Raw genomic sequence first — 11,981 nt, forward strand, 5'->3', positions numbered from 1 at the left:
TAGCCAAAGTATTGGAGCTTCAGCTTCAGCATCATTCCCTCCAATGAATATTCAGGGTTGATTTCCTTTAGGACTGACTGGTTTGATCTCCTTGCTGTCCAAGGGACTCTCAAGAGTCTTTTCCAGCATCACAGTTCAAAAGCATCAGTTCTTCAGCAATTAGCCTTCTTTATGGTCCAACTCTCACATCCACACATGATTACTAGAAAAACCATAGCTTTGACTATACGGACCTTTGTTGACAAAGTGATCTCTTCTTTTTGACACTGTTAATTTTCCTCCAGTAGGCGGCAGCACTTGTACCATCATTTTTGAGTGGATTCCTGCTGCATTTTGGTAATAAAGTCATCAGGGCAGGTCACCCAAGTCCGTTGGAGACAGAAAGCAACTTCAGGGTTAATATCTTCACCCGAACCACAACTTTAAAAAAGGGGGAAAAAAGCCCACATCTAAGGAAGTTTGGGAAGGGAATTCAAACAAGTCCGTCCAAACCCTGCCCAGGCCACAGGGCAGCTGTTCCCCTAAGTGGGGACAGCGCCAGCCCCTGAGCCTCAGATCATCATTCCTAGGTGGGGCTGGAGGTGGTGGGCAAGATGGACCGGACTTACTGAAGGTCTCAGGGCCTTGCCCCTTCATACTCTGGGGTCCCAAGAGACACAAAGGGACATGAACCCTTGTGCACACCTTAACTGTCTCCGCTTAGAGTTTCCATCTGAAGCAAGGAACAGAGACCCAGTCGACCTGGCTGTAGAAGAGTTGGAGGAGGGTGGGGCGCTGCCCAGGAATCCTGTGGCAAGGGAAACCACAGATCAGGACATTCAGACTCAGGAAATCAAGGTGACTGCACAGAGTCGCTGTCCCCCTTCACTTCCCGAGGGCTGCCAGTCCTGCTTCCTGGAGTGGCAGGAGAGGACAAGAGGTAGCCTGGGCTCCAATCCCAGATGCGCCAAATCCCAGCTGTGGGCCTTGACCAAGTTACTTACCCTCTCTGTGCTTCATTCTCCTTATCTGGAAATTCCATAGGGATTTGGGGTGTTTATGAGGACTGCGTGAGATTATACTGTAAAGTTCTTGGAACTGAGCGGGGCACAAAGAAAAGGCTCAACAAAGCTTAGCTTTCATTTTTGCTACCACAAATATTATTGTTATTTCATTTTCATGCACTGCTTCATTATGGCTCCTGATCCCCTATAGTTTCAGCTTGCAGTGGGTATTGCTGCCCAGCCCCAAGACTTTAAACAGCCTCTCACCTCCAGGTGTGTTAGTTCTAATTCTAGATCAAGGGCTCTGATTGGCCCAGCACATCCCTGTAAGCCCGGGCCACAGACCAGGCTCCACCCATATGGCGTCCCAGGTCGCAAGGTCACTGAGAGCAGCCAACCATGGAGAGTTTTCTTCCAAAAGGTGGACAGCCAAGAATAGACCAGTAAAGTCAACACACACATAAAACATTTTTCAAAGATATGTACGCGCTGTTGTGAATAAAATAAAAGTTAAAGTGGTTCAGTCATGATGGACTCTTTGTGACCCCATGAACTGTACAATCAATGGAATTCTCCAGGCCAGAATATTGGAGTGGGTAGCTTTTCACTTCTCCCGGGGATCTTCCCACCCCAGGAAGGGAACCGCAGTCGCCTGCATGCAGGCAGGTTCTTTACCAACTGAGCTACTAGGGAAGCTTGTGGATAAAATATGAATGTATTTAAAGGTGTCATTGAGCCACAGTACTTTTCTTAATTGTTCCTGTTGTCAATAATATATTCATATATTATTATATTAATATTTTATATCAGTAAATATAAATGATCATCATTCACTTTCTCAATGCAACTTAAGGTGAAAATTTTACCATGTTTAGTTCAGTTCAATCACTCGGTCGTGTCCAACTCTTTGCTGCAGACCCCATGGACTGCAGCATGCCAGGCTTCCCTGTCCATAACCAACTCCCAAAGCTTGCTCAAACTCATGTCTACTGAGTCAGTGACGCCATCCAACCACCTCATTCTCGGTCGTCCCCTTCTCCTCTCGCCTCCAATCTTCCCCAGCATCAGGGTCTTTTCCAGTGAGTCAGTTCTTCGCATCAGGTGGCCAAAGTATTGGAGCTTCAGCTTCAATATCAGTCCTTCCAATGAATATTCAGGGCTGATTTCCTTTAGGATTGACTGGTTTGATCGCCTTGCAGTTCAAGGGACTCTCAAGAGTCTTCTCCAACACCACAGTTCAAAAGCATCAATTCTTCAGTGTTCAGCTTTCTTTACAGTCCAACTCTCACATCCATACATGACTACTGGAAAAACCATATCTTTGACTAGACGGACCTTTGTTGGCAAAGTACAAACAAATGTGTCACTCAGTCGTATCCGACTCTTTGTGACCCCATGGATTGTAGCCTACCAGGCTCCTCTGTCCATGGGATTTTCCAGGCAAGAGTACTGGAGTGGGTTGCCGTTTCCTTCTCCAGGAAATCTTCCACACCCAGGCATTGAACCCAGGTCTCCCACATTGCAGGCAGATGCTTTACCCTCTAAGCCACCAGGGAAGCCCTTGTAGGCAAAGTAATGTCTCTGTTTTTTAATATGCTGTCTAGGTTGGTCACAGCTTTTCTTCCAAGGAGCAGGTATCTTAATTCCATGGCTGCAGTCACCATCTGCAGTGAATTTGGAGCCTCCCAAAATTAAGTCTCTCGCTGTTTCCATTGTTTCCCTACCTATTTCCCATGAAGTGATGGTCTTCACCATGTTGGTCTTTATTAAATGTCTTGATTATAAAAACAGTCATCATCCATCCTCAAATATTTGGTATATAGGCCCTCAACACTACATTGGGCTGCTTCCAGTCCACCTTTAAAGTAGCTGAGTGAGCCTTAAATTTCTGGACCAGTCCACTCTCCTCCCTGGCACCCTCCCCTGGTTCCAGGCACAGAGGCTGCAGGGTTCTATTGGCCTGGGATCCATACCCCTCCCGACTCAGTCTCTGCCTGTGAACATGCAGCCTGCAGTGTCTGGGTGCTGTGATTATTAGATGTACCTATAAGTGCTCTCCTGAGCATCATCCCCACTCCCCAAAAAATATCTCCTTGGATGGGAATGAACTGGGTGGTAGGAGAAAGGCATCCAGCATTCATTCTGAAGATACAGTGATTCTTTGGTCCTCTGGAGACATTAGGGAGGAATGGTAGCATCTAGGAGAGAAACATAAGGCAGGCATGTGAGATGAGTCTTGTGCCTCAGGACAGGAACTCATCTCCAGGCTCTGGGTTTCTGGCAACTGCTGGAACAGGGGCTGAATCTGCAGCAAGACAAGGTGATGACTCCAGCTTCTCTCTATGATACAGCCTGCAGGAAAGTGTCTCATTCACCATGGACAACTGCGAGTCTCACCACCTCATCCTCTGCCTAAAATTCTTTACTCCCAGCACCTTCTAGGTAATGCCCCATCTTCCAGGTAACCTCTTAGCACAGCTTACACCATGCTAGGCACTCACATGAGTTATCTAAGCAGAGCAACGTAGGAGTCTTGCAAGTATTGTTGGTTCTATGTCAGATAAGGAAACCGAAGAGGCAAAGAGGCCAAGATCAACATCATCTGAATGAAACCAAGACCTGTCTGGGGCCCTGGCCTGTGCCCACAGGCAGTACTCTTAAAGCCTGTTGAGTAAACTCCAAGATTCTCAACCTGAATATATGGGAAAGCACATCTTACTTAGAGATAGGCAAGCTCCTAATACCAGGAATCCACAGTTCCTGATTCCCGTCAGAGAAATATCTTCCTATTCAGAAGTGCCTCAGAGACAATACTGGCTTCCCACGTGGCATTAGTGGTAAAGAACCTGCCTGCCAATGCAGGAGACATAAAGTGAGGCAGGTTTGATCCCTGGGTTGGGAAGATCCCCTGGAGGAGGTCTTGGCAACTCACTCCAGTATCTTTGCCTGGAGAATCCCATGGACAAAGGACCTGGCAGGCTACAGTCCATGGGGTCGCAGAGTCAGACACGACTGAAACAACGCACACACACGCAGAGACAACACTCACCATCATTACAAGCTGGACTGGACATTTGCAGCTTTGGCCACACAGCATCTACTCTTCCTTCCTAATAATCACTCTAATTTCCTTTGGGGAATTATCTGACAGCTACTGTGTACTGTCTCAGTGGGCAATAACTCATCTAGCAATCTATCCTCCACTTCATAAGCCAAAACAGTCACCCAGATCTCCTAGAGCCTGACTTCCTTTTCATCACCTTAGAACAATCAAAGTCAAGTATCTGATCTAAGCTTGGCTGGTTGAATTCTCTTTCCTAGGAATTTGGCTTTGGAGCAGGAGACACAAAGACAGAGTAAGCTCATTGTGGAAATTCATTCACCCCAATGACTGCATCTGGGTGAGACTGAAGTGCTCTCCCTGCTTCATAGGACCCTTTGAGCCGCCTAGCTCCTGTCCAAGTTCTCTTCTAGGTCTTCCCTTCCAGCCTGAGGCATCCATGGCTGCCCAATCACTTCCCTTTTCTTAACTTAGCCTGAGTCGGTTTCTGTTGCTTGCCATCAATGAATCTGGCTAATACACCAGCTCATGCTAAGGAAGAAAGAATTCCCCATTTCCCTTCCCATGAGGGATTCAAAGACCAGGCATGAACTGGCCAAGATTCTTTTTTATTTTATTTTTGGCTGCACTGGGTCTTTGTTGCTGCATGCAGGTTTTCTCTAGTTGTGGCAAGCAGGGGCTGCTCTTCATTAAAGTGCATGGGTTTCTCATTGTAGTGCCTTTCTTGTTGTGGAGCACAGGCTCTAGGCTTGTGGGTTTCAGTAGTTGCAGCATACAAGCTCTGTAGCTGTGGCTCACAGGCTTAGTTGGCCTCATGGAATATGAAACAGAGAAGGCAATGGCGCCCCACTCCTGCCCCCACTCCAGGCCCCACTCTTGCCTGGAAAATCCCATGGACGGAGGAGCCTGGTAGGCTGCAGTCCATGGGATCGCCAAGAGTCGGGCACGACTGAGCGAATTCACTTTCACTTTTCACTTTCATGCATTGGAGCAGGAATTGGCAACCCACTTCAGTGTTCTTGCCTGGAGAATCCCAGGGATGGGGGAGCCTGGTGGGCTGCCGTCTATGGGGTCACACAGAGTCGGACACGACTGAAGCGACTTATCAGCAGTAGCAGCAATGTGGAATCTTCCCTGACCAGGGACTGAACCCACATTCCCTCCACTGGAAGGCAGATTCTTATCCACTGCACCACCAGGAAAGTCCTGTCCAAATAAAATTTGCTAGCCCTAACCATCTGCCAGGTGGCAACTTCCAATCAGAACACAGAAAGCCTTAGTTTGTTACTGAAAGGGTATGGTGGGTCTGGCTGCTTAGCTACTCAAAAGCCAATAAACAGGCCAGGTTGGTCGAAAGGAAGTTTGCTTTATTTCAGATGCCAGCAACTGGGGTGGGGTAGGGGGAGGAGGCGAGAGTGGTGGACATCTGTCCAAGGGCCAACTCCACCCCTCCCCAATAAGCAAGGGGTGAGAGCTTTCGTAGACAGGGGTGGGCAGGGTGGGTCTACATGCAGAAACAGCACAGTTATCTCTAACAGTCATCTTTAAACTGGTCACCAGTGGTCTGACCAGCATCATCTTGATTGTTTTAGGTACAGTTAATCTTCAGTTCCAGGGTTCATTTGTTTCCATTTCTTTGAGGTCAGTTCTCAGAAGTGTGGCAGCTCATGTCCTGGGTACAGTTTGCTCATCATGTTAACTTCTCCACCTGGTGTTTTGGTATTTATAAGACAGCTCACAGGATATGGCTCAGAATATTACCTCTGTGCTGTGCTGTGCTGGGGTTAGTCACTCGGCTGTGTCCTACTCTTTGCCACCCCATGGACTGTAGCCCACCAGGCTCCTCTGCCCATGGGATTCTCCAGGCAAGAATACTGTAGTGGGTTGCCATTCCCTTCTTCAGGGGATCTTCCTGACCCAGGAGTGGAACCCAGGTCTCCTGCGTTGCAGGCGGATTCTTTACTGTCTGAACCACCAGGGAAGCCCAAGAATACTGGAGTTGGTAGCCTATCCTTTCTGCAGGGGATCTTCCCAACCTAGGAATCGAACCACGGTCTCCTGCATTGCAGGTGATTCCTTACTATCTGAGCTACTAGGGAAGCCCCCAAATTATCTATAGCCCTTAAGAAGAAACGAAAAGTCCTTGACTATGCTTAGTGACTGCATTATTATTTACTCTCCTTTGACTGTTTTCCTTTGCTCACTTCTCTAATTAAACTTATTCTTTGACTAAAGTTTCCCACAGACCAAAAGCAGGCAGAGGACATGGTGAGGGTGGGGCAAGGACCATAAGGTCTTGCTCCTTTTCAAGTTCACTTGACAAAGTTAGGCCACCTGGATGAAGGGAGGAGTGGAATTTCAAGTGTTTACTCAACTCACAGGGAAAGTCTAAAGATCACCTACTCACTATTGCAGCAGTCCTCAGATTTGTTCTGGGAACAGAATTCCACAGTGAAAGCTGTGGTGAAAGACATTTGGAAGGAGACCGATAGCTTCCTTGGAGACATGAGGCTAAACTGTAAGCTGACTAATTTGCTGGAGAGAAAGCAAAGAAAGAAAAACCTGTGAAGAGGCCTCCCCGCATCAGAAAAAAGTCTCTAACAGTGACCCATTAAGGACTTAGGTTTGATTGGACTTCATAAAGCAGTTTATCCCCTGGGACATTGTTGAAAACAATAGAGCAGTCAGCCAGAAATTTTGGAGATTCACAACGTGGTGTTTTGAGACAAAGAGTACCCTTCCCAAACCTCTGTCATCACAGGATAGCTGTGGTCATGCTCAAGGCTGTACCGCTTGAGGTGCAACATCTGAGGCATCACACTATGAGGGGTGGAGGGACCTCACTAAAATTACCCAGTCAGTTACTAAACATGAAAACAAGCAATTCATCTCTAAAAAGCAATAATGTACCTGGGGAGGGGAGTGTGAACAGTAGCCATATTTGCTATAATATATTATCTAAGATAACCAGTTTCCAACAAAAAAATTACAAGACATAAAGAAATAGGAAAGAATGGGGAATGCCCTGGTGGTCCAGCTGTTAGAACTTAGCCCTTTCACTGTCAGGTTGAAAGTTCAATCCCTGTTCAGGAAACTTAGATCCCACATACCAAGAGGCAACAAAGCCTGCGTGCTGTGACTAGAGAAACCACAGACACCAGAATGAAGACCCAGTGCAGCCAAAAATAAATAAATAGGAACTCTGAATAAACCGTAGACTTTAGGAAAAACAAGTAAATAAAGATTATGTGGAAATTGATTGCATCAAGAATAGAGAACCCACACACTTATGGCCAATTAATCTACAACAAAGTATGCAACAGTATGCAATGAAGAAAAGACAATCTCTTCAACAAGCGGTGCCAGGGAAACTGGACAGCTACATGTAAAAGAATGAACACTTTCATTTTGTCATATATAAGCTTAAATGGATTCAAAATCTAAATGCAAACTCAAATACTATAAAGCTCCTAGAGGAAAATGTAGGCCAGACACTCTGTGACAAAACTTGCAGCAGTAGTATTTTGGATCCATCTCTTAGGGTAACGGAAACAAAAGCAAAAATAAACAAATGGACCTACTGAACTTTAAATTGCACAGCAAGAGAAACCACAAAATGCAAAGATAACCTATGGAATGGAGAAAATATTTGTAAATCATACCAACAGCAAGGGCTTAATTTCCAAGACATAAAAACAGTTCACACAGCTCAATAAAAAATTTTTAAAAAACAACCAAAAATGAGCAGAAGACCTAAGTAGACATTTCTCCAAAGAAGACAGACAGATGGCCAACAGAAACATGAAGAGATGCTCGACACCACTAATTACTCAGTGTAGTTCAGTCGCTCAGTCGTGTCCGACTCTTTGCGACCCCATGAATCGCAGCACTCCAGGCCTCCCTGTAAACCACTAGCTCCCAGAGTTCACTCAGACTCATGTCCATCAAGTCGGTGATGCCATCCAGCCATCTCATCCTCGGTCGTCCCCTTCTCCTGCCCCCAATCCCTCCCAGCATCAGAGTCTTTTCCAATGAGTCAACTCTTTGCATGAGGTGGCCAAAGTACTGGGGTTTCACCTTTAGCATCAGTCCTTCCAATGAACATCCAGGACTGATCTCCTTTAGAATGGACTGGTTGGATCTCTTTGCAGTCCAAGGGACTTTCAAGAGTCTTCTCCAACACCACAGTTCAAAAGCATCAATTCTTCAGCACTCAGCTTTCTTCACTAATTATTAGAGAAATGCAAATCAAAACCACATTCAGGTAGTTTTGATGATGGCCATCTGACCTCACTCTGGTCAGAATGGCCATCATCAAAAAGTCTACAAGTAATAAATCTTAGAGAGGGTATAGAGAAAAAGGAACCCTCCTACACTGTCAGTGGGTATATACGCAGAAAAGACAAAAACTATAATTTGAAAATATAACATGTACCACAACGTTCAATAGCACTATTTTAATAGCCCACATCTTTATCTATCCATCTATCTATACATATATGGAGATTCCTCGGTAGTTTAATTGGTAAAGAATCCGCCTGCAATGCAGGAAACACAGATAATTCGGGTTCCATCCCTGGGTCGGAAAGATCCCCTGAAGGAGGGAATGACAAGCCACTCCAGTACTCTTGCCTGGAGAATCCCATGGATAGAGGAGCCTAGTGGGCTACAGTCCATAGGGTTGCAAAGTCATACAAGTCTGAGCAACTGAACAACAACAAAACCCTAACCTGAATGGTCTCCTCAGCTGGTCTGAGAGCTCCTGGGGGTATATTTGTGATGTACCCCAGGTTCTTGGAGTGGCAAGCAGTACAATAATTATTTCATGACCATATGTGTGAGAGCTGCTAAGTTGTCTTGTTCACCACTAAATCCCTAGCATCTAGAACCACATGTGGACATACAACATGTTTATTGATTGAACTTATGAGTCAGATGAGCGTGGCCCTCTTCTGAAACCCAACAAAGGAAAAGAAGCTGAAGCCAAAGTCTTTCATGATATTTTATTCTGAGAGGGAAAGGCAGTGGAAGGATTTGGTGAGAGAAACTGGAGGAAGACTCCTGGATTCAGGAAGGAAGGAGCTGGCTGAGGATGCTGGAGTTTCTGTGCTTTTTCCCCAGGATGAGGTCAGAGGACCCAGGGAATCAAATGAAACCTACTGTGGAGAGAAGAGACAGGTTGATCAGGGCTCCGATTTCTCCAGTACCTCAGTCTCAGGCCATTTCCTTGGTGTCAACCTCATCTTACGTGATGGTCTCATTCAATCCTCATTTCAACCTCAGAAATAGAAATCATTATTGCCGTTTCACAGGTAAGGAAACTGAGGCTTAAAGAGGTTAGGTTACTTGCCCAAGGTCACACAGCTGAGGAGAAATGGAGACCTGATTTTACCCCAGGACTGTTTGTGGGAGTGTGGGGAGCGGCAGCGGGAGGTTGCCTCAGGCTGTTGGGAGTTTCCGTTTCATGGGAAGGCTGTCAGGGAATGAGTCCCCGCTGTTGCCTATGCACATACCCGCCTTGCTTTTGCAGACCTTGATGTCCACACAGATAGCCTGAGGCTGTTTTCCAGCTTTTATGTCCTCAGTGATGCGACGGAGAAATTTCTTCATGATTGACTGGCACGGACGTTTCAGCAGCTTCATCTTGCTGCACACCTTGGAGGCCGCCTCGCGGATGGTATCCTGCAGTGGCAGCACCGTGGTGGGAAACAGGCCTCAGGTGAGCCCTGCCGGGCACTGTCTCTCTGCAGGCCCCGGCAGCCTTGGGCTCTCAGCGGGTCTGGCAGTGGGAGTGCTGGGTACCGGGAGTTGGTGCCAGGTGGTAGTGGGAGTAGGGACTGGAGAGACAGGGCTCAGCCCCCCTCCCCATCCCAAGCCTGCCAGCAGGGGCTCTGGGAAGGACGATTGACCCTGCTGAGTCTTAGCCTCTGTATACCCGGGCCCTGTCTTCTGGGTGGAGAGTGGTGCCCAGATCCACTTTAAAGGCTCTGTCTATATAGCTTCTGGGTCCAGGGCCAGACTGGGGGCTCCATCTGCTGGGGGGGGTGGGGTATGGTGGGTTAGGAGGGGATCCAAGCTTGGAGCCTTGGTCCATTGCTTTTGAAAAATCTTCTTCTGACATCTCCCATGGAAAGGGATAAATCTGAGTACCCCAGGGTGAAGGTAGTGATCCTGAGCAGGTTGGGGAAGCCAAGGAGAGGGAGGGAGGGAAAGTGAAACTATGGTTCTGGTGATGATGCATCCACTTGTTAAGTATTCACTCAGAGCTAAGTACATCCCACTTTCTAGCTCATTTAAAGAGCCCAGGTAGGGATTCCCAGCCCTCCCCACTCCCCTTGGGGGCACCTCTCCACCCACCATGTCCCACAAGCCTCCCGTCTCACCTCATTGGGCTGATCTCCCACCATGTCCTCCAGACTTTTTATTATCTTCCGACAAGGACCACAGAGTAGGCCTAGCTCTTCTCCTTGGAGCAGCAGCCCACCCTATCAGGAAAGGAAGCCCATTAGGGTGGTCTCTTAGACACCCCAACCTTGGAAGGGCACCAGGAAGGGTCCCCTGGGAGCTTTCCAGCCAGTAGGATGACCCATGGTCTGTCTGTCCATATGAGGACCTGAGCCAGACTGGCTGACCCCTGTCCATCTCTCTCACGGGGCAGGGGGTTGGGGGGCTGAGAGACCCCACGACCTGCCCCCACACCCACAGCACCCTCCCCAGCCCAGCATCTGCCCCTCTGCTGTTCTACCATCAGACAAGGAGGAGGCTCTTGGGGAGGGCCCAGCCACCAGTGTAGCCCCTACCCCACAGTCAGGCACCAGTGTGAACAAAACCAGCATCTTCAGCTCCCGCCATGCCTCCCCACCCCCTGACCAGTTCGGTCTCCAGACCCTCGCCCTTGGCACTGCCCAGGGAGGAGAGGAAGGAGAGGAATGGTGAGGGTGCAGCAGGAAGCCATCCGCGTACCTGGGGATACTCCTGGGCCAGGCCCTGGCACAACTCATCTCCATTGCACAGATGGGCCATTGCCTGGTCGTGGCGTTCAGGAGACAGACCAGAAAAGGCCAGCCCTGGAGAAGAAACAGCATCAGCAGCCCTCCACAGACAGAGCGAGAGGAGAAGTCACTGCTTCTGGCTGGGGAGAGCCCAGGAGACAGCTGGCACCCAGGACGGGGGGGCGGCCTTGGGGCCTCCTGCCCTGCTCTGCCCTGGGGCTGCTCTGACCCACGCCAGATGCCCTTGGAGCTCATGCTCGGGTCCATCAAATCTGAGAAGGCAGGGCTGGGAGGAGGAGCCATCAGGATCTACCCCAAGGGGAATGTCCTCACCTGGGGCGACCAGGAGCACCGAGGCGATGAGCAGGACAGCCCAGGAGGTCATGTTGAGGCAGCTGCTCAGGCTCCCTCCACACCTGTTTTATAGAGGCTGGGAACCTGGCAGTCTGACCTAACAGGGTCCTCTTCCTCTTTTTGGCCACCTCCCTCGTCACTGGGTTTACCACAAACACCGGTGCTGATCTGTAGGGGGAGGGGTGTACCTCAGAGCTTCCACACACCCCTCTCCACCCGCCCTGCCCAGTACTAGAACTTTCTGAGCAGAGCCGGGTGTTGATGGAGAGCATTGGCCGCCGTGATGCCCACCCTGCCCTGATGTGGTAACGGGAGGAGAAGTCCCCACTACCGAGGGGTCGGGTAGGGCCCTCGGCCAGGTGAGCATCCGTGCCCCCGCCTCATCTCTTCCTCCCACCCCAGAGGTCCAGGCTGGTGTTGCTACATCATCCTTATATCCTGGGTTTCCTTCCAGCCATTTAAGCCAGTGTAGCACTACCTGATTCAGATGTAGGAAAATGGTGCCCTCAGAGCAGATCCTGACAGCTCCTCCTCCCAGCCCTGCATTCTCCAGCTTCATGGACCCTGATCATGAGCTGCATGGGTACCCTG

The 11,981-nt window shown here is 48.8% G+C and overlaps 1 protein-coding gene across 2 annotated transcripts; it reads right to left on the reverse strand.

Annotated features, from left to right (window-relative positions):
• GNLY (granulysin) lies at positions 9,033–11,493 on the reverse strand. 2 transcript variants are annotated; one of them, XM_005686712.3, is made up of 5 exons: positions 11,370–11,493; positions 11,008–11,111; positions 10,428–10,529; positions 9,558–9,726; positions 9,033–9,200 (listed from the first exon to the last, which is right to left on the reverse strand). In XM_005686712.3, exons 1-5 carry the CDS (start codon positions 11,419–11,421, stop codon positions 9,190–9,192), a joined length of 438 nt encoding a protein of 145 aa, XP_005686769.1. In that variant the 5' UTR covers positions 11,422–11,493; the 3' UTR covers positions 9,033–9,189. The 2 variants fall into 2 exon arrangements, with proteins under 2 accessions (XP_005686769.1, XP_005686768.1); XM_005686711.3 differs by having other exon boundaries at positions 9,033–9,203.

This window comes from Capra hircus, chromosome 11 (assembly GCF_001704415.2).
Source record: "Capra hircus breed San Clemente chromosome 11, ASM170441v1, whole genome shotgun sequence".
Lineage (NCBI taxonomy): Eukaryota > Metazoa > Chordata > Mammalia > Artiodactyla > Bovidae > Capra > Capra hircus.

Bases quoted from the DNA above. Each gene is read 5' to 3' on its own strand.
- GNLY (XM_005686711.3), bottom strand. From the start codon at position 11,421: ATGACCTCCTGGGCTGTCCTGCTCATCGCCTCGGTGCTCCTGGTCGCC. The intron at 11,112-11,369 runs GTGAGGACATTC...TTTCTTCTCCAG, and splicing joins GGTGCTCCTGGTCGCCCCAG to GGCTGGCCTTTTCTGGTCTG. The intron at 9,727-10,427 runs GTGAGACGGGAG...CTGCCACTGCAG, and splicing joins TGGGAGATCAGCCCAATGAG to GATACCATCCGCGAGGCGGC.